At 56.0% G+C, this 23,074-nt stretch overlaps 7 protein-coding genes across 7 annotated transcripts; 3 read left to right on the top strand and 4 right to left on the bottom strand.

The window, feature by feature from the left end:
• Nucleotides 1–82: 82 nt before the first annotated feature.
• On the bottom strand, nucleotides 83–2,039 carry SLS55_004311 (uncharacterized protein; the record flags this gene model as incomplete). The annotated part of the gene is made up of 3 exons (XM_066775769.1): nucleotides 83–595; nucleotides 710–1,563; nucleotides 1,649–2,039. 3 exons carry the CDS (start codon nucleotides 2,037–2,039, stop codon nucleotides 83–85), a joined length of 1,758 nt encoding a protein of 585 aa, XP_066633650.1.
• A 1,906-nt stretch (nucleotides 2,040–3,945) lies between these two features.
• On the bottom strand, nucleotides 3,946–5,984 carry SLS55_004310 (uncharacterized protein; the record flags this gene model as incomplete). The annotated part of the gene is made up of 3 exons (XM_066775768.1): nucleotides 3,946–5,043; nucleotides 5,099–5,565; nucleotides 5,621–5,984. 3 exons carry the CDS (start codon nucleotides 5,982–5,984, stop codon nucleotides 3,946–3,948), a joined length of 1,929 nt encoding a protein of 642 aa, XP_066633649.1.
• Nucleotides 5,985–7,753: 1,769 nt separating this feature from the next.
• On the top strand, nucleotides 7,754–9,562 carry SLS55_004309 (uncharacterized protein; the record flags this gene model as incomplete). The annotated part of the gene is made up of 4 exons (XM_066775767.1): nucleotides 7,754–8,090; nucleotides 8,146–8,572; nucleotides 8,622–9,076; nucleotides 9,135–9,562. 4 exons carry the CDS (start codon nucleotides 7,754–7,756, stop codon nucleotides 9,560–9,562), a joined length of 1,647 nt encoding a protein of 548 aa, XP_066633648.1.
• Nucleotides 9,563–9,752: 190 nt separating this feature from the next.
• GBD1 (putative flavonol synthase) lies at nucleotides 9,753–11,137 on the bottom strand (the record flags this gene model as incomplete). Its single annotated transcript, XM_066775766.1, has 4 exons — nucleotides 9,753–9,825; nucleotides 10,665–10,869; nucleotides 10,917–11,018; nucleotides 11,071–11,137. The coding sequence occupies 4 exons, from the start codon at nucleotides 11,135–11,137 to the stop codon at nucleotides 9,753–9,755; spliced, it is 447 nt and encodes a 148-aa protein (XP_066633647.1).
• Nucleotides 11,138–12,434: 1,297 nt separating this feature from the next.
• SLS55_004307 (uncharacterized protein) lies at nucleotides 12,435–13,145 on the top strand (the record flags this gene model as incomplete). Its single annotated transcript, XM_066775765.1, has 1 exon — nucleotides 12,435–13,145. The coding sequence occupies one exon, from the start codon at nucleotides 12,435–12,437 to the stop codon at nucleotides 13,143–13,145; it is 711 nt and encodes a 236-aa protein (XP_066633646.1).
• A 1,088-nt stretch (nucleotides 13,146–14,233) lies between these two features.
• On the top strand, nucleotides 14,234–15,542 carry SLS55_004306 (uncharacterized protein; the record flags this gene model as incomplete). Its single annotated transcript, XM_066775764.1, has 2 exons — nucleotides 14,234–15,379; nucleotides 15,441–15,542. The coding sequence occupies 2 exons, from the start codon at nucleotides 14,234–14,236 to the stop codon at nucleotides 15,540–15,542; spliced, it is 1,248 nt and encodes a 415-aa protein (XP_066633645.1).
• A 320-nt stretch (nucleotides 15,543–15,862) lies between these two features.
• On the bottom strand, nucleotides 15,863–19,987 carry AAT22 (Aspartate aminotransferase/Glutamic oxaloacetic transaminase AAT2/GOT1; the record flags this gene model as incomplete). The annotated part of the gene is made up of 9 exons (XM_066775763.1): nucleotides 15,863–16,432; nucleotides 16,489–16,928; nucleotides 17,764–17,879; nucleotides 18,464–18,510; nucleotides 18,565–18,646; nucleotides 18,732–19,387; nucleotides 19,559–19,648; nucleotides 19,701–19,739; nucleotides 19,805–19,987. 9 exons carry the CDS (start codon nucleotides 19,985–19,987, stop codon nucleotides 15,863–15,865), a joined length of 2,223 nt encoding a protein of 740 aa, XP_066633644.1.
• Between the last annotated feature and the right edge of the window lie 3,087 nt (nucleotides 19,988–23,074).

Here is a 23,074-nt window from a genome sequence, read left to right as displayed (position 1 = left end):
AGCCGACCAAACAGTAACAGCCCGGGAGAACGAACTTGGAAAACGCCAAAAATCAGGTAACAATAAGTGCAATAGTCATCCCTCACCTCTCCACGATCCTCACCCTCACCTTCTCGGGGTGCTTCATGAACAACGTCGCTCCGGACACCATCTCCTCGACAACCTCCAACACCCTCTTCCTCGCCTCGTCCTCGCCTTCTCCCTCCTCCCGCACAACCTCCACCCGGTGCCCGCGCACCACGGCCGCAATGACGGCCACGAACTCGACCTGCGAGAACTTCTTGCCCGGGCAGACGCGCGGGCCGTCGGCCCAGGGGATGAAGCTGCCCTTGACGGGGGCGGGCTTGAAGGATTCCCCTTTTTCGCCGACCTCGATCCAGCGCGCGGGATTCCAGGTCAGGGAGTCGGCGCCCCAGTAGTCGGGGTGCGATTGCAGGGCGACGACGTTGGGGAAGACGTAGGCGTGCGCGGGGAGGGTGGCGGTGAAGCCGGTGGTGGTGGTGGGGTCAGGAGAAGGGACGGTGAGAGTTTGGGGCGAGGGGCCGGTGCTTTTGGGGATGGAGACGACGGGTGGGTAGAGGCGGAGGGTTTCGTACTGTTGGAGAGGAGTTAGTGAGTTCTTTGAACCGAGTTGCGGGGTGTGGAGGATGGGGTTTTCTCTTATTTTCTTTTCTTCTTCTTTCTTCCGGGGGGTAAAGGGGTCTCTTACCATGACACCGAGGGAGCGCTTCAATCGCGGGAACACCTCGCTGTATGCCAAATTCTCAAGCTCGGCGGTGCCCAGCACGGCCTGAGCCTCCTCGGCCACCCAGTCCTGGACATCCGGATAAGCGGCCAGCAGGTACATGGCGTAGCAGACAGCGTGAGCGGTCGTCTCATGCCCGGCGAAGCTGTATATGAAGACGTTGCCGTACAGCTCATCATCCGAGAGGCCCTGGGATAGTTTTCCACCAGTGGACGGAGGCCCTTTGGACTGACGCGCCTCTTCATTCTTCTGCACGAGGACACTGAGCAGGTTGGCGTGTTCGGATCCTTCGTACCGCGTCTTTTCGACCATGCCGACCATGTATTGCTTCAAGGTGTGTTTGTGCGTCGAGAAGTCTTGCAATTTCCTTGGTAGTAGTGACTGGGGGAGAGACCAAACGAACTTCGGCAGCAGCCCCATCATGAGGAAGTTATCGAGCACACCCGCCAGGCAGTCGCGGTAACTGGGAGTGGTGGTGGTTTGTTGTCCTTGTTGCTGGTACTGCTTGTCGGCCTCCCGGATCGAACTCTCTTTTTTCTCTGCTTCCTCGGCGCCCCGGAAATCGCAAGAGAAGCCCAGGCCGGCGGAGGTCAAGATGTTCAGCGTCAGAGTCATCGAGTCCTCGGCCAGCGAGCTCGATCCGCCCACGCCAATGCCGCGTCCAAAGTAGGCAAGCATCCCGGCCGTCTGCCGCAGCGCCTCAGTCCAGACAAGCTGATTGAGGCGCTCGTTGAACGGCGTGGCCGAGATGCGCCGGTGGCGAGCCCACTCGGCGCCATCCGTGGACGCGACGCTGGGGCCGTAGACGTTGATGACTTCTACAAAAGGTTCAGTGACTCTGTACAAATTACGGCGCGTGTCTTCATTCCTCTTGTCCTATTTAGAAGGAAGGAGCAAACATACCGACCATGTGCATGGGCTTGATGAAATCCCTCTTGCGGGACAGCAGCTCGTCGCTGGCGGCAGCGTCGGCCACGTAAATCTCGATATCGGCCGGCGTGGCATGCGCGAACACCTTGCCGTAGCGCTCATGCATGCGAAAGCGATCATGGAAATTCCAACTCCTCTTCGACATCCGGAGCAGCTCGTTGGTGTTGTTGACGCCCAACAGCATCTCCAGCGTACGGACGATTAGAGGCTCGAATATGAGCCATATCGGGTTGTTTGGGCTGATGGGGCTGATATGCACGCGCAAGCCTGTTGCTTTCGCCCGACGCACATTGTTGTAGAGCGACAGTGCGGACCAGGCCAGGTAGAGCGGGATGACGCTTGCGATGAGGGCTGGCGTGAGCATCGTGTGGTTGGGACCGTCGCTGGCCAGTCACGGTGCTGCGGTTTCTTGAATGCCACTTATGGCGACCGGGTCGGAAGATCTGCCGACGTTAAAGCAGAGATATGTGCAATGCGGCGGAAGTGAATTTCGCGGTTCGGGTGGCTTTGGTGCCTTCCAATAGAGAAGAGGCCGACAGACTTCATTTCCCCCTTTCTCGCGTTGCGCTACCACCCTCCAAGACTCGGCAGATGGCATCCCGCTTTCCGAAGCTTCTTGTGTACTACGTTGCGTGGCGACATGTTAAATGTCGTATCAGTTTGTCGTATTCGGATTCGTGGAGCGAAGGGTGGGCTGGGCCTCCCTTCTCCCACGCCGCGAAATAACCGGTGATCTTCCTGCCCAGCCTATTGCGAGTAATGTACTGTCGGGCGTCTTGGACTCGTACAATCCCGAGCCTGTACTTGAGCTTCGGAATCGGAATCAAGTGCTAGCCTTGCATGTCCGCGCTTGCAATGGGATTGAGTTTTCGCTTGGGTATCTTCAGTAGAGTCGATGAATACCTGACAAATTGCCGGTATGCGCTGAGATGGGCAGTCCATGAGTGCATGGAGAATAACAACGGAAGTGGCGTTGCGGCGTAGCCAAGGGAACAACGTTGTGAGCAGCTAACCTTAACCCCGAACAGGCAATACTGATAAGCCAGCCCCAACACTTTAGAACCAGAAAGTCCAGCAAAGTCGTTTTGCCAATACTTTCGAGCTTTGTCCTAAATTGAGATCCATCGAGTCCGAATGCTGAATGCTTGCGTGTAACGTACGTCATGACAGACACAAGTTGCTCCTCGTAAAGTCAGCGCAGTGATTGGTCAAATGCCATATAAGACTTGTCTACATATGAACACGGGGAATTAGACGACGTCCGATCTTCTGCGACACAAAGTCGAACGATGGAGAAGGCTGCAATGCGGAGCTCGGAATTGTAGATGATTGGACCTCGGAGATAAGATGCTCGGGCTTCGAAGTCCTGCTCGGCTATTACTACGTATAAACTTCGACCGGACCCAGCTGTGGGTCGTTCCTGCTCAGTGCTGGTGTGTAACTGGGGCGCTCCCCCCGACCGTTTGCTGGGCGTGGAGTGGTCCATCCAAAAATACCCTGTGGCTGATGCGCTGCTTAAATCGACGACGGCGGACCTTAGCATGTGGATGAAAGTGGATGTTTGGGTATGAGGAGCAGTCGATATAGCAATTGAGAGCCGAGTCCACATGTGAAGCACGCATGAGACAGCTTCAAGTTGTGTTGCGCAAGGAAGTACACCCTAAGCCGCGAGACATCTAGATGTTCTGGTTCCATCGTGATTCTTCGACTTGTGTTGCTTTTTTTTTTTTTTTTTTTTTTCAAATCCCGACGCTCTTTCACACTTCATCGCTTTCTCGTCTTATTCTTATGAATCAACTTTGCACTAAGGATTGTCGGGTAGAAATTCAACACAAACTGTAAAGATAGAGTTGCTGTGGTTTTGATTGGTTTGACGCAATCCTAGATAGGGCATGTAATTTCTTGAACAATTCCGCCAGACAGTCACGATCGTCGGGCCGATTGAGGTGAAGAGTCGGGGGATGTGCCGAACAGCCAGCGCCACAGACGCCATGAACGCCTGATGTTAAGACCACCTCGAATGTCTCGCTTGAAACGGCTTTTTGTGGGGAATGTTCAAATTTAAGTCCGGAACCATGTCCGCTGGGGCGGAGCAATACCGCGCTGCAGCATCTGTATCATCATCACACGGAGTGCTTCGTGATATGCACATGTTGAGTTGATTCAGATTAACAGGAGATTTACCTTTTGCACGCCAGAAACAAGTTACCCTATATACAAATTCTTCTCTTTCCGATCCATGGTCCAAGATGTAGACCCTTTTTTATTCCTCAGTCAATGTGCAACCGCCACAACTCCCTCCCAAAACTTGACGTATATCCCTCACGCGTGTGCATCGTCAAAACATTATCGTTGACGAGCACATCGCCCTGCTCCCAGCCCTGGTACAAGCACACTCGCCTATCGAACATTGCCCGCTCCACCGCCGTCCTGATGCGCTCATCTTCCTTCTCGTCGACGTCCTGGATGTGCACGCGCGTGGGTGTGAAGCGGGTGCGCTCCTGCGGCCAGTCTTCGTGATAGCGGATGCACGGCGCGCCGGTGGTCGGGTGGTCGACGATGAGCGGCAGGTCGCCGAAGCGGGAGTTGTCAAACGCATCCGTGACGACGCACCACTTGTGCTTCCGCAGGTCGTCGACGGCGTAGCCTCCCGTCAGGTGCTTGAACAGCAGCGGGCTGGTGGCGAACATGGTGTGGCCGTGGCCTTTGGGGCTCGCGGTGGCGCCGACGAACATCTGGAAGAGCGGCGGGGTGCTCACGCCATTGACCATCTTGAACAGGCCGTCGTAGTGGAAGGGCATGGGCTCGGCCGACAGCACGTTGTTGAGCCCCTGCGCGTCGTCGCCGCCGTCCTTGACCTCGAGGAGCTCGCCGAACTTCCACTTCATGATGGCGCCCATCTCGCGCCCCTTGGCCAGGAAGGCGGGGCGGTCCGTCGTGCCGGAAAGCCCGCGGAGCACGACCGGCGAGTTGTGCTCGGCGAGCTTGCGGACCTTCTGCATGTCGGCGGCGGCGAAGGGCGTGGTGGGCGGGTAGCGCACCAGCAGGCCCATCGGGTACGTGTGCTCGACGGAAGCGGCGCCGGGGAGGTCGTAGAGCGGGGACTTTTCGCGGAAGCACCATGGCCGCCGCTGGCCGTCGGGCGAGTGCACGAGCTCAAGCACGTCGGCTGCGTCGGTGGCCTCGCGGCGTGTGAGAGGAATGAAGGAGCCGTCGAGTCGGCAGGTCATGACCGAGTGCCACGGCGTGATGGGCCGGTCCTGCACGTTGGGCATGACGGCAATGGGGATCTTGGTGGCTGAGTTGGCGGCGTGGATCGAGAGACGCACCGAGTCGGGGAAGGCTTCTTGGACGCAGGCGGCATAACACTGTAAAGGCCAGTGAGCGTGGGACTCTCTTATCGTGAACTGATGGGTTCATTACCTTGCCTCGCGCGATCATCTGCTTCGACACCCTGGACACCTTCCGCTTGAACGCCTTGCGGCTGCCCGTCGAGGCATCGCTGTCCGAGCCGCCAGACGCACTGGACACACCCGAGGAATCTGACTGCTCTCCAGAGGGCTCGCCGTTGCTCTTCCGCAGATCGCGGGAGAGGTACTTCAGGTAGCCCATGTACGTGGCCTTGACACTCTCGTCGCTGGCGATGTGCTTGTTGACATCGTAGCCTTGCTCGCCGTACGTCACCATCAGCTGCTCGCGGACCAGGGGAGCCGCCTTTTCGTAGCTTGCCGTATCGGTATAGTGGAGCAGTTCAGCCGGCAGCTTGTTCTTCAGCGACGGCATCATGGAAAGACGCGCGAAGTGGATCGAGTTGCAGTTCAGCTCGACGGCCATCTGGCGGAGGCATTCTCCGTACTCCCAGACGGTCGAGTCTGGAACGCCGAGAAGATCTGAAGACACACGTCAGTGACTACGGGTGCTAAAGGATTGCTGCATGTTGCTGACCGCTGTAGACAATGCCGTCGGAAATGATGGTGAGGTCGGCGCCGGGGGCATATGTATCCTTGATGTTGTCGCAGAAGGCTTGGAGGTGCTTCAGCGCAACTTCCTCGGCCTTGTCTGGCAGTGTTCCCAACACCTTCTCTTCAGTGTTGGGGGACTTGAAGGGGAAGGCGGGAAGTGTGAGCGATAGGGGTGTTTGCTTCTCGACGGCTTTTTGGATTAGCGGGAGAAAGGTTACCCGAGCCTGCGGGATGGTCTTTGGGTCGAAAGGCGAGGCCTTTAGCCGGTACGACTCGATGACGGCGAGGATATCGTCGGCAACCTGGGCGGTCGAGCGCTTGGACGCGGCTACAGTGTGGACAGACATGGTCGCGTAATTTTGTGTCCGTTGCGAGGAAGTGAGATGGGGCTGTCTCTACTTTATGGGTATCCAAGGCTTAAAGAGGGTCTTCAAGAAGCGGAGGTTGTCGAGATCCCTGGAGGACCGGACGAGAGCGAGAGTATTAAAGGTCCAAGTGAAGGGTTGGAGTAGTGTGCGGCCTCCAGCTACCTCGCAACACGATATATATCGTCTTCGCCGCCATCGAGGCAACGACGACGATCCCTCCTAGGAGAACAACGTTCGACCTCGGCCAGAGCACCGCGTTCGTCGGAAGTCGCCGTTTGAAGCACTGGGGTGGCTCACGCGTGTGCCTACCCATCCCGCGTGAGGTTTCCGTAAGTGGCAGCTCGAACGACCCAAGACTCTTCTAATCAAGGAACAGACAAAGCTGTGCAGGCGCAGGCGTTCCGCGCCGGGTCGGCACTGTGGTGCCGCGGATGGCCTCGAGGAGGGTCGGATCAGATATGATTGTACACCTAGTCTCGGGCCTAATGCCTCGGAACGGCGGTGGTAGCCGAATGTTTACGTCCGCAATGCTACAGAAGGACCTGTACCGAGCCCGTTGGTTGCATCGGGCTTGGCGGAGCAGTGAAACTCCACACCATGCGGCCAATGGCGCTGCGGTAGGGAAGAGAAATGACCCGGAATCACGGGGTATCCCGGCCACTATTGGTTCTCGCCTGACCGGAGCTACGTTCTGTAGCATGAGAAGCCCCTGGCAGCATTTCGCGAGCCGCATTGTGGATCCGCGCCCGCATGAGTCGCCGACCGGGGCAGAAATGGAGGCCTCAGTGAATGTACAAGGAAGAAACACCACAGGATAAAAAAGGAGCAAGGACTGGATCGCCATGGACACTCGCTAAGGCTCGGCATGAAGGCGATTTTTGCGATAGTGGCCCAAAGGTGGCAAGAAGAAGTGGCAGGTCGCAAGCCGAAAGGAGAAGGTCGTTTGCTTACCCGAAACGGCAAATTAGCCGGAGAAGGAATTTTATGCTTACTGGCGCACCTTATGCTGGACGACCAAGCCAAGAGCCGCGGTACTCTGTAGGGCTGCTCCACCATCTGCCGCCTCCGCCACGTGGGTTGCAGTCAACTCGCGAACGGCTTCTGACAAGACAGAGAAAGAAGCTTCGAGGACGGGAGGGCGGGACGGCAGTTGACCGTTGCCATCTCGTTGATCGGCTGATCGCCCCATCTCCTGAGCCTTCGGCCGCTTGGCGATCCCCAGGCGCGGCAGCTATCGGGTCGTGCCGTAACCAAGATTGACTTCTGAGTGGCTGAGAAATGCCCCGCGGCTCGATTCCGCGGCGTCCAAGGTCCAAGAGCAGCAAAGAGCCCATAGTCCCGAGCTTGCGCCGTCAAATGCAGCCATGTGTCTGGTATGATCAAGCGAACACGAACCCACCCGGTCACGCTGTTTCACATCGCGTGGCTTGGCTCATTCCAGCCGCAATGTACCCCAGCATCGTTGCTGCATCGCTTTTTTTCTCTCTCGTTGCCACTCTTCGGAACGAGGCGTCGGACTTGGGTTAGTCGTCCGGCGTGAATTGATATGGCCAGAGTGGCAAGAGATGAGCCCAAGGACCTGTCTATCAGACAATCAATGTGGTGTGCTTCCGGCCGGAGTTCTCCTTGCACGTCCTAAGGAAGTAGTAAGTGACCGCGTGCCCCACGTTGCTGCTATCTACTCCTTGCTTTTATTTCATCTCTAAGCACCGCCTGCCCTCAAGCAAGCAATCAACAAGACAACAACCATGGCTGTGAAGGAAATTTACACCGATTTGACCATTATTGGAGGTGAGAAGACCTCACTCCGTACCTCGCAACACTTGACTTACGAGTACAACGCAGCCGGTCCTACTGGACTTACCGTAGCCCTGTTAGCACGCAAGCTGGGGCTCAATGTATTCATCGCTGGTGAGATTCGACAAAGAACTGAACCATGGAAGCAGCACTCATGCCTCGACCCAGACAAAGCACCTACCTCCCTTCCCGTTGGCCGCGCCGATGCTCTCAATGCGAGAAGTCAACAAACCTTGGAAGTGGTCGGCGTGCTCGACAAGCTCGAGCCCAAGGGCCTAAAATGCAACAGTGAGCAAATGCTTCCGCTCAAGCAATCAAATCACAGCAACCTGACGGCAAGCAGCCAGCTCGACCTTCGCAAACGGCGAATTTGTGTCGCGGCAAAACAAATGGTGGGTGTCGCTGCGCAACTGCTTCCGGCCCAACTTCCTCATGATCGGCCAGTCCGACGTCGAGGCCGCCATGCTCGAGATGCTGGACATCCCATGCCACCATGGCCACGAGGCCCTCAGCATCGAGGAATGCACCGTGGACGGCGAGGACTTCGTCCGGACGACGTTCAGCGACAAGGTCGTTGTCAGCAAGTACGCCGTGGGTGCCGACGGCGCCAGGTCCATGGTGCGCAACCAGCTGCAGATCCCCTTCGAAGGCGACAAGCCGAACATGAACTGGCACGTCCTGGACACCTTCATCGACACCGACTTCCCTTGCTGCCCGGAAATCATCACCTTCCAGGTTGACGGCCAAGCACGCATTTCCTGGATCCCAAGGTAAGTCGTCTCGAAATGGCCTTGGGGGAACTACTAACATTTCCATCAGAGAGCGCGGCATGGCCCGCTTCTACACGCTGCTCGAAGACAACTCGCGCGCCGACCAAGGCCGCATCGAGGCCGAGATCCGCAAGTTCCTGGCGCCGCACCGCGTCGACTTCAAGGCCACCGAGTGGTTCAGCATCTTCGAGATCAAGGAGCGCGTCGCCAAGACGTACTTCTCGCCCAAGCGGCGCGTCGTGCTCGCGGGCGACGCCGCCCACATCCACGCTGTGAATGGCGGCCAGGGGCTCAACACCGGCCAGGCCGACGCCTTCGCCCTGGCCTGGCGCCTCGCCCTCGCCGTCAAGCAGGGGAACCACGACGTGCTGCGGAGCTACGAGGACGAGAGGTTGGCCACGGCGAGGGGCGTTATCGATGTCGCGGCGAAGTTGGTGAGGAGTACGGTCAAGACGGCGACCGAGTACGTCGAGTTGATTGAGAAGAACGCCAACTACATCACTGGTAAGCCAATTTGATGCGGATAAAAAGAGTTTGGAAAGCTAACGTACTGGGATTGCAGGCATGGGCGTCACTTACGACAACAACACGGCCGTCATCCAGGGCGAGCCGGCAGGCATCTTCGTCCCCGGCCACCGCACGCCGGACGTCTACCTGCACGCGGACGAGAACGACGTAGAGGGCACGCGTTTGTACAAGAGCTACTCGTACGGCAAATTTCTCGTCCTCTCACTACGGGGCGCCTCTTGGAACCCTCCGTCGGCGCCGTGGGCGGAGGATTGGGTCGAGACGTGGGATGTGTCGGGCAGTACGAAGCCGATGCCGGAAGCGGCGCAGACGTTCGTAAGGATGCGCAACGTGGGTGTTACCAGCGACGAGCCCGTCGACATCGGCAGCGAGGCCGGATTCGTTGTCGTGCGGCCGGACATGTATACCGGCTATGCGGGCAATGACGTGCACGGCTATTTCGAGAAGGTCTTCGGCCAGTGAGAAGCAAAAAGGTTCCACTATTTGTACAGTGGAATATCGATACCCCATGTGAATAGGTAGAAAACTTGTTCTTTTTTTCTTGCCTGACGAGCACTGCAATCCAATATCCTTGTTACAGCCCATTACTCGCGTCGACTCGAATTGCCCGAACGAGTTCATCTGACTCGCAGCACCTCCACTGAGTTCGCCTTCAGTCGTAATACTTCTCGTTAACGCCGGCAATAATCTCTTTCTCGCGCTGGTCCACCAGCCCCACTCGGAACCTGTGATCTTTCGCGATCCTTGCGCGAGCCCATTCTGCGAAGACGTACTTGATCAGCATCTAAGTGCTTGTCTCACGCGCCGAGTTTCGGGCCTCTCGCTGTCTTCCATTGTCTCCCAGGGGGAGGCACGAAAACGCTGAATAAGGAAGACATACCTTCAGCCGTGACCTCCTGGCTAAATCCCTCGTCGGCGCTTCTTCCTCCACCCTGCACCCCGATCCTCCTCAACAGCGGACTGTCCACCGGCTTGAGGACCACGTTCTTCTCCGGCCGCGCAAAATAGATCAGACTCAACCTCCCCTGATCCCCCCCTTCCGCCCGCAGCTGATCCGCCGGCGGCCGCACGACCCGATGCACCGTCGACCGCAGATAGCCTCCGCTCAGGAACTCCAGCGCATCCGCAATGTTCACAATGACGGCGTCGCGCGGCGAGCGCACGTGCTTCCACGCGCCCGACGGCGTGAGCACCTGCAAGCCGGCGACGGGCTGGTGGAAGAGGAACGTCAGCGTGTTGTAGTCGGTGTGGCCGCGCGCCCAGACGTCGTGGTCGGCGGCCGTCGGGTGGTAGAGCATGTAGCGCAGGTACTCGAGGCCGGGCTCGGAGTAGCGGTGGCGGCGGACGAAGTGGTCGGTGTCGGGAAGCTCGAGGACGTGGGCGAAGAGGCGGAGCAGCGGGAGGAGGAGGGTGTTGTGGATTTTCTGTGCGCGGGAGAGGGGCGTTAGTGGGGGAAATTCGCTCGAGAGCTGAGGAGGGAAAGCTTGCCAGGGAGAATTCTTTGATTTCGTCGAGGTGATCGATGATGATCTGCGGGTGTGGTCGCTCGTGCTCGGGGGTGAACTTGGGGATGTTGTAGCGCTCGTCGTTGTCCCGGGTCGCCAGCTCGCCTGTCGATTGCGGCTTGTAGCCGCGGAAGTCGCCGTTGGCCGTGTCGCAGCTATACTTCAGCTTTTCCTTGAGCGGGAGTTCGAAGACTGCCTTCGCTATGGCGTATTGGCGTCGGACCTCCTCGTCGGTGAATCCGTGGCCGGTGACATAGAAGAAGCCTGTGCTGCTCGTTGGTATAGTCATGCATGCGATTCAAGAGTCGTACCATTCTTATTGATGAAGCGCAGGACCTGCTCTGCCAGCTCCTTTAGTCCAGCGGGGTCATCGATCTTCGAGATGTCCAGCGCTTCAAGGTCCGCCCAGTCCACTGAACAGCATCAGCACTGCAAAAGATGTGCCAAGGGCGAACCTGATGTTACACTGCTCCTGTGTCTCCGGCGGGTACTCATACGTCGGAAGTTCGGTTGTTATTTTGGTCGGCGACATGATCCAAAGGGCACAAAGGTCACTGGTCTACTCAACGAAAACAGGATGTGAGAGCGGGACGTCCACGAATGTGTAAACACTGCAAAGCGGGGTAGCTTTTACCTACGCGACCACACCTGCCAATGAAAGGCAGCAGTGTTTGCGATATCAAAACGTGCCATTGGCTCTCGGGATGGCGTGCTACTGAGCCGTACTACTTAGCGAGCGCCGAGAACTGCCTCTTCCGGTTGGCTGCATTCTCCATTTTTCGAGCCTCTCATGCTCCAGCTTCAACCTGTCAGCTATGCGCAACGCTGTTACATATGGACGTACTGTCCGGATGGGAACGTGTGGGTAGATAAGTAACGTAATGCTGTGCGAGTGGCCAAGCTAGTTCGGCGAGCCGCTTATTCCGGTGAGCTGCCAAGGCAATTTCGTGAAGTGACTGTCAGAGGTAACTGTGACTGTGGTTGGGAGAATTGAAATGTTGGCTGTTGCGTGCAAAGGCCCGCATCCCTTTCTTCCTTTTAGTTCGGCTACACGGTCCAACCAAACTTAAGCCCAACCACTGGTTTGGAGATTCCGAGCTTCTACCAGTGCACAGTAGCCTAAATGGCGAAACACATCTCTGGCTTGTTCAGAGCGTCGCAAGCCGGAATTAAAAGGCTGTGGCAGAGTCAAAGCAATTCCAACAACAAGGTCCTGGTATAGCCTTTGATTCTCACAGCAAAATTATCAATACGTGGAGCCAAGTTGTTGAGAAAGGAGTAAAGAGTGAATACGTTAGCGTGCTGGTCTATGTGGAGGCTGTCTCCTTTATCGAATCCACCTTTATCTTCCTCACATCGTCGAGGCTCAAGGCTCCACTCCCTCGTATGCAGTGCGCTAAGCGTAGGCTAACGGCCAACCCAACAACTGCTTAGGCAGCCCGTCCCATAAATTGTCTTTCAGTTCCATTTTCCGCAGATCATTCTCCCTCATCGCTTCCTGAACATTCTCAATATGAGGCTTCGTTCCGGATACCTCGCCGTGCTTAGCCATTGTGCCATCTTTGCCTTCTCCGCGCCATTTGAGCCTATAAACCCCGACATTGACGACTGGCAGAAATGCGGTGAGCCCACGCCAGGGTAAGTGACACGCCATGCTTCTACTACATCCATCGTGCTGATCACGCAACAGTTGCCTTTCAGAATGGCGGGAGGCCCCTCATTCCAACTATCCTGAGACTTGGTCCGACTACACCACCCCTTGCTCCTCCTCCTCAAGCGTTGAGCCGCACCCTACTTGCGCCCAGACAGTCAGTTCAAGCTCCGTTGCCATGGCCACGGCCACGGCCACTGTAACGACAGAGGGCCCTGGTCGTACCCAGGTCTCCGTTTCCACGGCCACTGTAACGACAGGGAACCCTGATAGTGTCCAGACGGTCACGGAGCAATCCTGGGCGACGGCCACGACAAGCTACCCTGTCGTTACCACGGAAGTCGTGACAGTCACGAGAAAGAGGAAGGGCACGCGTCGTGTCCAGACTATTACGAGAGAGTCCACGGTCACTGTAATCCGAGCAGTCCCTCTGACGAGAATGATGACGTCGACTCGCAATTTTACCCAGACAAGGGAAATAGTCGACTTCCCAACCACCGTCACCAGCACTGTCGAGACAACGGGGACTGTCGATACCACTACCCACGTAACTCCGCCGTTCAACACGGTGACTTTAACCAAGACCGAAACCGTCGAGGTTACGACCACCATCTTCGTCGACGCGAGCGGCGTGTCGACTGTTGTCACTGTCGATCCGACCACGACTACGGCCAGCGGTGGGGGCACCGGACCAGTGACGTCCACCGTCGTTGTCGCCACAACTACCGTTACTCTGCAGTCAACGACCACGCCCACAACTACTGATAATGGTGGTGAGGCTACAACTACCGTTACTCCGGGGTCGGGGAGGACATCAGCGCCAGGCATCATTATTGGTAGCGGTAGGAGCACGACAACGGAGGCCATTGCCAGCACCACTTCAATTTAACGGTGCTCGTTTCATGGGAGCCGTGGCTTCCCCTCAATTCAATGATTCTTTTTGTACGTTTACCGCATACAGAACTGTCTATTTACTGTTTTGAGGATTGGGCGACTTGGATCGAGTCACAATCCAAAGTGTTTTGGAAAATTCTTGAGAGAGTAACGTCATTATCATTGACTCATTTGATAATACAGAGTTGCGGAGACTATCTTTGTGCTATCTTGATAGTTGGAGTGCTTGACGTGAATGCAAGTGGAACGGGAGGTCATTGGCAAGAGAGCGCTATTAACCGCCTCAGTGATAGATAGCATTACCGCGGTGCCCCAAGCCAAGCGCAACACGAAGATGTTTTGGTGCTGAAGGATTGCCATGCCCAGACGGCAAGTGCGCACAGCCCCGGGTCCTGCTGATTAATGTATCGGTTTTCTGTCAAAGATGCTTGGCTGCCTCGGTGTCATTGGTGTAGTTATTGCCGATCCTTGTAGCGCCGGAAGAATTACGTCCCTGCTCCTGTCTTTACACAGATACCCTACCGCTCGGCTTAAACTTGTTCCCCCACACTTGGAGGGGTTATCCCAGGATCTGTTCTGATGGATATTCATTGAGCACCCGGATCCATATGAGAGGCGGTCTCTTGTTCGTACAAACTTGCCGCTGGTCCACGGAATCACTGAAAGTTGCTTTCAATTTCATGTCCCCACTCCTCTTCGATTACCACAGAATAGCGAGGTCAAGGCTAGATCCTCGCTTTGAATCTCCACCCCCGCGTTCTTCCCCGCAACCGCCAAGACCGTCCCCCGCAACGACGACCACGCTTTTCCGTCCAACGGTGATCACTACTTTCCGGAGATGATCGCGGCGAGGCGTCGACATCGGAAAAGCGGTCGGTAGCCATGGTATTGACTGTCTTGGAGCCGATCTTGGCCAAGAATCAATCAAGCCGCGATGCATCGTCGTCTTGGTACCGTTCTGGGGCATGATCTGAGAAGGTACATAAGGGCTCAATGAGATGATCAACCGTTGGCTTTGCTCTCTTCCCTGTGCCTCATCAAACATCTACAGACAACGGATAGAGTTGACTCGGGTTCTCCAAGATGAAGTCTTTCCTGCTTGCGGCCGCGGCCCTGTCCAGCGCAACGCTGGCCTCGGCAAAAATATCCCTACCCAACGGATGGTTCACAATCTCACCAGACGAGGACATCGAGCACGAAGACTTTCACGGCAAGCCGAGATACCTGACATGGATGGCCGACTCGCAAATCAAGCACGGCGTGGAGCCGACCTTCGCCTACACCGTCTCGGCCTACCTCTCGGGCGTGCTCCGCGCCTACGACCGCACCGGCGACGCCAAGTACGCCGACTACATCAAGGAGCACGCCGACATGGTCCTGTACCCGGCGTGGGACGGGTCCATCCTCCTCTACAACGACAGCAACTCGATCGACGACGTCCGCTTCGGCCACACCTTCCTCGACGCCTACAATCTCACCGGCGGCGACCCCATCTACAAGGCCGCCGCGCAGACGCTCCGCGACCAGATCGACCGCACCCACCGCACGCCCGCCGGCGGCTTCTACCACCGCTACCCCGCGTACGTCGACCAGATGTGGCTCGACGGCATCTACATGCTCGACGTCTTCTACGCGCGCTGGACGTACGAGTTCGACGGCGCCAACGCCACCGCCTGGGACGACGTCGCGCTGCAGTTCGACCTCATCGACGCGGGCACGACCGTCGATCGCGCGCGCACGGCGGGCCTGCCGCTGCACGGCTTCGACTACAGCAAGAAGGCCGTCTGGGCCGATCCGGAGACGGGCGCCGCGCCGCACGTCTGGGGCCGCGCGGTGGGCTGGTACCTCATGGCGCTCGTGGACACGTTGGACTACTTCCCCGAGACGCATCCCGGCCGCGGGCGCTTGCTCGGCTATCTGCGGTCGCTGGCGGATGCCATTGTCGAGGCGCAGGATCCGGTGTACAGGGGTTGGTACAACATCATGGATCCTGGCTTCGAGGAGCGGTCGGGCAACTACATTGAGAGCTCCGGCTCGAACATGTTCGTGTACGGGCTGCTGAAGGCGCTGCGGATGGGCTATGTGGAGGGCGACAAGTATCTTGACGCGGCGTTGGATGGGTATGCGTTGATGACCGAGACGTTTGCGGAGGAGCGGACGGATGACGGGTCCTTGGATCTTCAATGGACGGTGCAGACGGGGAGCCTAAGCTCGAATGGCACGTTTGAGGTATGTGGTGTTTCCTTGCAATGTTTCCGTTATGGATGGTTTACTAATCTTTTCGCCGCAGTATTACGCAAGCATTCCGCTGTATGAGAATGACTTGAAGGGCGTTTCCCCGTTCCTTTTCGCGAGCTATGAGTATGAGCTCTACCTGGAAGGAAAAGATTGAGTGTGGGATGGAGTGTTGGATGCGGCGCTGAAGCCTTAACAGTGATGCGAGCGTAGTAGACAGATCATGGTGGTAACGAGTCAATCAACGAGACGTCATGAAGCAAGCGTGGATAGCGATACCGAAATCCAGAGTGAAAAGTGATTTCAACTCACAGCGTTCTCATTCAAACCGCAGGCCCCCGGACCACGTACCAAGCAATAGACACTTCATTGGAAATAACGCCTAACGCCCTCAAATTCAAGTATCTTCCCAATTAAATCAGCATCCACCATTTCCAGAACTGAATCAATGTTTCCCCTTTCATTTCCCGTCCATCCCTAGGTATAATAGTCGTTCAAGACATTCTGGCCCAAGGGATACTTGTCCGGAACGTAGGTCACTGGATTCGGCCATGTCCTATTCCCGTTAGCATCAACAAACTGCGCGCCCACGTCGTCACAGCCCTCGCAAACCTCCTTCCACAGCTCCGCCAGATCGATCCTGTCCGTCGGCAGGACCTCCAAGCAGCGAAACGCCAACTCAACCAACCGGCCGGAGTAGGCGGGCCGCAGGGGATTCCCGCCGCTCTCCATGCGCGGCGGCAGGTCGTGGCGCGGGCCGCCGGAGAAGTCGACGATGATGTCGAGGTTGTAGTCTTTGCCCTGGCCGACGCCGCGGGAGCCGTAGGCCATAGTGGCCAGCATGCACCAGATGATCATGCCGATCTCCCACACCATCGTCCACGAGTGCACGCCTGAGTTGTCGGGAGGGACGTCGGCCGGCCAGGGGTTGGGCCACGGCAGCGGCGTGTGCGGCAGAATGGCGTTGAGGCGGTCGACGGTCTGCTGGGCGCGGGCCGGGTCGTGGCCGTAATGGAGGTTATCCTTGGCGTTGCGGTAAAACATTTCCTGGGCTTTTGTCAGAACGGAAATTAGACAACCAAGGCGCTTGCTTGCTTCCTTACCGGCGGCATGTGTCCCCTGGTCCCCCAGCCCCGGAAGTCTGGAGGGTTCACTCGTCTTCGCTGGGGGTCCTCGTTGTTCCGGTCGTCCAGGCCGTGGTGGGTCCTGTACGCCATTCCGAAGTCGCCGACTTTGGGCTGCGGGTAGCGGCGGGCCCACTCCATCGGCTCGGTGGGGTCGGGGGCGCCGAGCCAGACGTTATCCGGCTTGATGTCCGTGTTGACAATGTGCTCCCAGCCTGGCGCCATGGTTGCGCTCGCCTGGCCGTTCCAGCAGACAAGCGCGACCTCGGTCAGCACCTTGAAGCAATACCAGATGAAAGGTTCCGGGACCAGATGGTCGCTTTCCAGGTAGTAGTTTAGGAAAGCAGCCAGATGGCCATGCGGCACCCATTCGGTCAAAAGCCGTTTGATCCCTCTTCTGCGAGGCTTCTTTGAATCATCTCCCTGATTAATCAGCATTGAGTTAAGAGATTGATCGAACAAGGCGACCACGTATCGAGGACAGGCAGAATAGAGCATGCTGTGGACTTGGCCCTCTTCATGCGATATTGTGTTTCTGCCAGGGTTGACACTTAGGTCTTTAACCATGGCCTGCTCTTTCTTGAGGACTATCGTGTCTGTGGTACGATCGGAATCATCCGTCCGCCGGTATATTAGAACCTGTAGCGAGAGAAAGGTGTTTTCACGATTGCGTTTCCGAAAGATGTGTCTGTGGAATTTCCATGTGCCGGTCACCGGTACGTTCTTAAACTTTGACGGCTCTCCCTCTGCGTTGGCTCTTGCATCTTCCAAGTTCAAGTTGCCAAAGCCTTTAGCATCATTATTCGGGGGTATAAGTACCGCAGGTACATTGGCATTGGGAGGGTGGAAGAGACCTCGCGCCCGCCGGATTTTCCGTTGGAAGTTGCTGAACTTCCTCTTCGTTGCGTGATCCAGAGCGCGTTCTCTGGCTAGAAAGCGGTCTGGATTTGATCAGCCATGCACTGCTAGAAGGGAAACAAGGCCATACTTCGAGGGGGGTCATATCTTTTGTTCTGGGTGAAGTGGTTGTGTTCGAACTGGATGACGCGCTCGGGGCCTGGAAAGAAGTGATTGAGGCCGACCTGGGCATTGCAGCGTTCGAACCACAGCGGCCACTTTTTTTCTGCAATGTACTGATAGTATTGCTTCTCTCGCGGACCGGCGGTTGCAAATTGGCGGCAGAGTTGGTTCTCAACGAGTTTGCCTTGACGCCTAATCAGCTGCAGCAAAGGCCTCCTCACCGTCGACACTTACGTTTAGCATTGGTCCTCGGTTTTTTCAGTAAGGATTCTGCGTTGTACTTCCTTCGCTGTGCCTCCTCTGCGAACTTCTCTTCGATATAGGCGGTACGAGCATTTTGCCCCTGGGTCCTGCGTGGCATCTTGAAGGGCTATACAGACCAGGACCGAGGAACGCAAGAGGATGTTGGTCAGTGGCTTAGCGGTAATGAGATAATGCTGAGACTTGATAAGGGACCGGAGTTGAAAGGGAAGAACCACAACAAAGGGCAGTGCTTGGCTCTCTACCCCATACGTCGCAAGCAGAAGCTTCGTGGACACAAAGAAAACCGAATAACATCATAGGCCAAGCAAAGACTTCTTTGAGCATTTAATTCCACATGTTTTTTTTTTTTTTTGTCAAGGTTCGTTTCGCTTCCGGAAACCGCCATTCGTTGTCAGGCAACCTGGAACTTTACCTCCCATCAATACGACTGGCGAAGTTCAACTGGAACTAATTGCCTCTCTCAAATGTAGCTCATCTGACAATTTTGTCAACGGCCCTTGCCAATTTCTCCACGTTGGTCTCAGTCAACCCGGCAACATTGATGCGTCCTGTAGTGGGAAAGTGGATATGGTCCTCCGAAGCAAGTTGTAGCACTTGTGAAGGGTTCAGGCCGAGCAAGCTATCATCGTCAATACTCAAAGCTCTGTCAAAAAGCAGTAGCCGCACTTACGAGAACAGTCCGGACTCCTTCAGAATGTGATCCCAATTACCCGGCGTCTGCAAACCATTTTCATTAGCTTCATGAAATAATGCATGACGCGACAGACTGACCTTTAGCTCCTCCGTTAGCCAGCGATGCAAGTTCTTTCTATTCTTCTGCAGCCGCTCCCGCATTTCGCTCAGGTTCTCCAGCCTGCAAAAAAAGATAGTCAGCATCCTCAGCTCTCCCCACTTATGTATCCCTTCCCCCAACAAAAGGAATAGAGGACAGCACATACCACTCATCCCAAAACTGCTCCAACACGAGCTTCGCCAGCCCCGCATACCCCTTCGGCGGGCTCGCCCACGTCCACCGCGCGAACCCCCTCAGCCTCTCCCCAACCCTCGCCGCCGTCTCCGCGCTCCCGGCCACCACGTGCACCACGCCGACCCGCTCCCCGTACAGGCCCAGGTTCTTCGAGAAGCTCTGCGCCACCACAATCTCCAGCCCGCGTCCCGCAAACTCCCGCACCGGCCACGCGTCCTCGTCCAGCCCGGACCCGAAACCCTGGTACGCGATGTCGAAGAACGGCAGGTGGCCGCGCGCGGCGAGCGCGTCGGCGACGGCGCGCCACTGCGCCCGCGTGAGGTCGAGGCCGGTCGGGTTGTGGCAGACGGCCTGCAGGACGAAGACGGAGCGCGGCGGCGCGGCGGCGATGGCGGCGAGCAGCGCGTCGAGGGCGACGGTCTGCGTCGCCGGGTCGTGGTAAGGGTAGAAGACCGGGTTGAGGCCGGCGTGGGTGAAGAGCGGCCCGTAGTTGGGCCAGCCCGGGTCGCCGATGTAGGCGTCGAGCGGCCGCTTGTCAGGGCCGGAGGAGGGCTGGAAGTATTGCGAGACGAAGACGGCGCCGATGTGGCAGGCGCCGGTGCCGCCGATGGTTTGGATGCTGGAGACCTGGTGGGTGGTTAGTACACCATCATATAGCGAGGGGGAAAGTGGGATGAAAGACTGAGGTTCGCAGAGCAGATGGAACGGATAACTGGAAAGACACTAGAATGTGTACAAATTGGCAAAAACATGTGGAAAGAGACAGTTGTGGTGAGGGTGAGGGAGGAAGAAGAATACCTTTCCAGCTTGCAGGACGTCGCTATCTTTGCCGAAGATGACATCCGCAGCTTTCTTCAGAAAGGCTGGATCGCCAGTATTGAAGCCATACTGTTTTCTTGTCAACAAAGTGAATCTATTTGGGAAGTCTCTGTTGACTGACCCCGTGGTCCACTGGTCGGGCATCGAGTATTTTCTTCGCCTGTCATCGCGTGGAGAATCCGTCAGCATGTCCGATGTTTTCTTCAACACAACAGTTGATCTTACCTTGCGAACTACAGGTATTTCATAGTATTTGCCTTGCTCGTCTCGGTAAACGCCGGCACCCAAGTCCACTTTGTCTGGCGACTTGTCCGCAGTCATGCGCACCTTGAGATCCCACATGATGTCCGTGCCCTCATCTGGGGGGATGTTCGGGAAAGCCTCCGGTCTCTCACTTATAGAACCCATCTTGAGTGCTGTGCTCCTACTTCGTTATGCGATTGGCCAATGTGGACAAAAGCCGGAGGAGGAGGAGGAGGGGGGAAGAAATACAACAAATTTGGAAGTGCGGGGAAAGGAGACACAGTAACTTTAAGTACACAAGCGTGGCGTCTATTGTTGTGCATAATGCGTGCTTTTTCGTCTTGACACGGGGCCTGATAGCGAAAGTGGTGGTGGTGGTGGAGTGGACGCTCGGTTGCGTGCTCTCAGAGCCGGATGAGCACTCCACTCGGCAACATGCTGCAGCTGCCGAGCCCAACTTGATACAGGCTAACCTGAAGAGGTAAGATTGCGGGCATTTGCGAATTGAGGCCTCGATATTGCAAAGTCGCACAGCGCACTGCAATGGCCCACATGTTGCGGGGTTGCCGAGGCCCCTGTGGGACCAAAGAATTCCACACAATAAACGGAACTCCAATCAGTGTAGGCAGAATGCAAACTCCATGGCGAGCTAAGGTATTGAATACATAATGACTTCAGAGACCTCACGACGTGAAGGGGTAGTTCATTTAAGACGCTGTCGCAAGGAAGACTTCGTGATGATACAGTGTGTACAAGTTTTTTCAGTATCCTTGAGAACAGTTTGGAAAAAATGGTAGAAAAATAGACAACGACAGTGAGTCGTAAAGACGCGGGAAGGGACACGGGAAGGAGATGTGGTGAAAGCGTGCAACCGGTGAGCCGGTGAGATATCGAAGTGCAAAGCCATTTTATGAAAGAACGAGGCGGCCAATACCAGAATGTTGCGACTCACACGTAGCTGAAGTCAGACAATCGTGATCGTGTAGATATATTTACCGTAGTAAGGCACGTTCCTTGTCCCAAACCTTTCGTCGTTGATGCGCTCTTCGAAGTCGTTGCCGTCGAGCCTCGAGCCACCGAATTGCCGGAATAGTCTGCGTAACCACCAGAGGCTTCTTTGAGCCACTAGGCGAGGACCTAGCCCCTCCAGGGCTGTGTAGGGTGGGTGTGCTACTGCAAGATCAAAATACCCAATTCGCCGATAGATTGTCTCGTGCCTCTCGGCTTTCCGCAGGGCCAATCCCTTAAAACCGAGCAGATCAGGGAGCTTCCAGCATAACAAGGGAAGAAAGTACAGTGTTTCATCGAGTGTATCTTGAATCTCATCATACCAGAACAAAAATTCTCGCAACTGAGGTACCTGGTATGGATGCTCCCAATGACGGCAGGGAGGTGGGGATGGAAATTTCCATAGCCAGCCTCTCCCCCTGATTTGGCCTCCTTTGACTTGTTGAAAAGGGTCTTTCCCACAAGGAAAGGTTTTGGCGTCGATCAGATCAAATAGTAGACCATTTTCTAGTTCTTCCCTGGGCATCGCAGGTTGGAAATTGCCATCTGTCGACGCCCACGACCAAGATGGAGCCTGACCGTGGATTCTCATAACGGGTACTATCGTGAACCAAAGAAGCTGCTGCACCAGATATTTGGACCAAAGTCCGGCCAGGTATGCAACATCATCATCCTCTTCCCAGAGCAGGGAGCCCATGAACTTTGCAATGCCTGCAAGTGCTGGAAGTCTGTCATTGATCCGGGTCAAGCTCGTGTTCGAATACATTTCGACAGCTTGATTCCAGATGTCGAATTGCTGGATACAAGGGTACGATGCGAGATCCTCCTCGTTGAATTTGTTCAGTCCCCAGGCTGAGGCATGTACAGAGCCCAGATGCGGATGAGATTCACTCGCACAGCCACTCGCGCATGCCCAGATGACCTGTTCCTGAGTGAAGTAGAGGATTCTGCGCGCAAGGAACACTTCTTGGATCACCCAACCTCTGCTAAGCAAAGTCGAGCTCTCAATAAGGAATCTGGGTTGGGACGTGCAATTGACTCCTTCTGAAAACATCCACGGAGTATTGTGCGTTTCCAGGTCCTCCCTTGTCCCGGACGACCGTGTACGTACGACCAACGGTTGCAGGATGCTTGGGTTGCGCTCCGAAAAACAGCCAGCAGAAGAATCATCTCCTACGGCTGCCGCGATATTGCAAAGACCATTCTGGTAAATTTTACCCATAACCGCGCACTCATTCTTCCAGTCCTCCTCACAGTCTTGAACTATGCAAAGGGAGTCAATCCAGAGATATTCGTATCCCAGTGAACGTGTGATCTCGAACGCGTCCACGAAGGTCTTTGGCAGAGCGGAAGGTGGTATGAGCTGCCGAAACTGTGAGATGGTGGCAAGTGTAACTTTTGTCAAAGGCCCCTTTCCCCAGCAATGGCTGAGAGTCAGGTACTGAGTACCAGGGATGATCTCGCTCCTTAAGCAAAGACGAGGAGGTTGTCTCTGATTCGAGTGGCCAACGTAGACCAAGCGGGAAGGTATCCAGTTCACAGTGGAGGTAGGAACACATCCTGAGTGGCCCGAGATGCACTCGGAGAGCCATGCTTGTGCGAGCTGTAGACTTTCCATCGACCCGGTGCTACGGCATTCGGCACTGGGAGGCAAAGGTTCGTCTACGTTTATCAGCTGAATTCTGCCAAAAATTTCGAATGGAGCTGACCGCTTCTTCGTCCGGTGAACTCAGCAGCATATGCGTGTTCGCCAACTGTAAACTTCAGTATCCAAGCGAGCGGTAGAGTCGCAGGCCACCGCCTCATCTCCCAACTGACAGGCTCTGATAGCCACGATCCACCGTATCTCCTCTCAGCAGCAGCAGCAGCGATTGTGTACGCAATATCGCAGAGGTGACACTCGGAAGCTGATGACCGGAGTTGCCGAAAGGTTTGATGGTGCTTCCCTTCAAATTCTGGATAGAACGACGGGTCAAGCTCGACTCGATCGAGCAGGTCTAGCTGAACTTGAACGAAGATATTCTCGCATTGCCAACAAAGCTTGTGGGATGCTTTCAATTGGTAACCATCGTGAAACAAGGGCAACCTGCACGGTGTAAGAACATCGGTCGTTGCACAAGTCGCTGAATCTTCCTGGTGACGGATAAGCTCATTGAAGCCAGAGCTTGACTTTAGCGCGCCTCATACCTCGTTCATGGTAAGGTCTCACACGGCGGTCAAGTTTGCGGAGCCGAAGTAAAGGGG

The sequence above is a fragment of the Diplodia seriata genome (genome assembly GCF_021436955.1).
Source record: "Diplodia seriata strain FDS-637 chromosome Unknown scaffold_4, whole genome shotgun sequence".
Classification (NCBI taxonomy): Eukaryota; Fungi; Ascomycota; class Dothideomycetes; order Botryosphaeriales; family Botryosphaeriaceae; genus Diplodia; species Diplodia seriata.
This window is presented reverse-complemented; position numbering and strand designations above follow the sequence as displayed.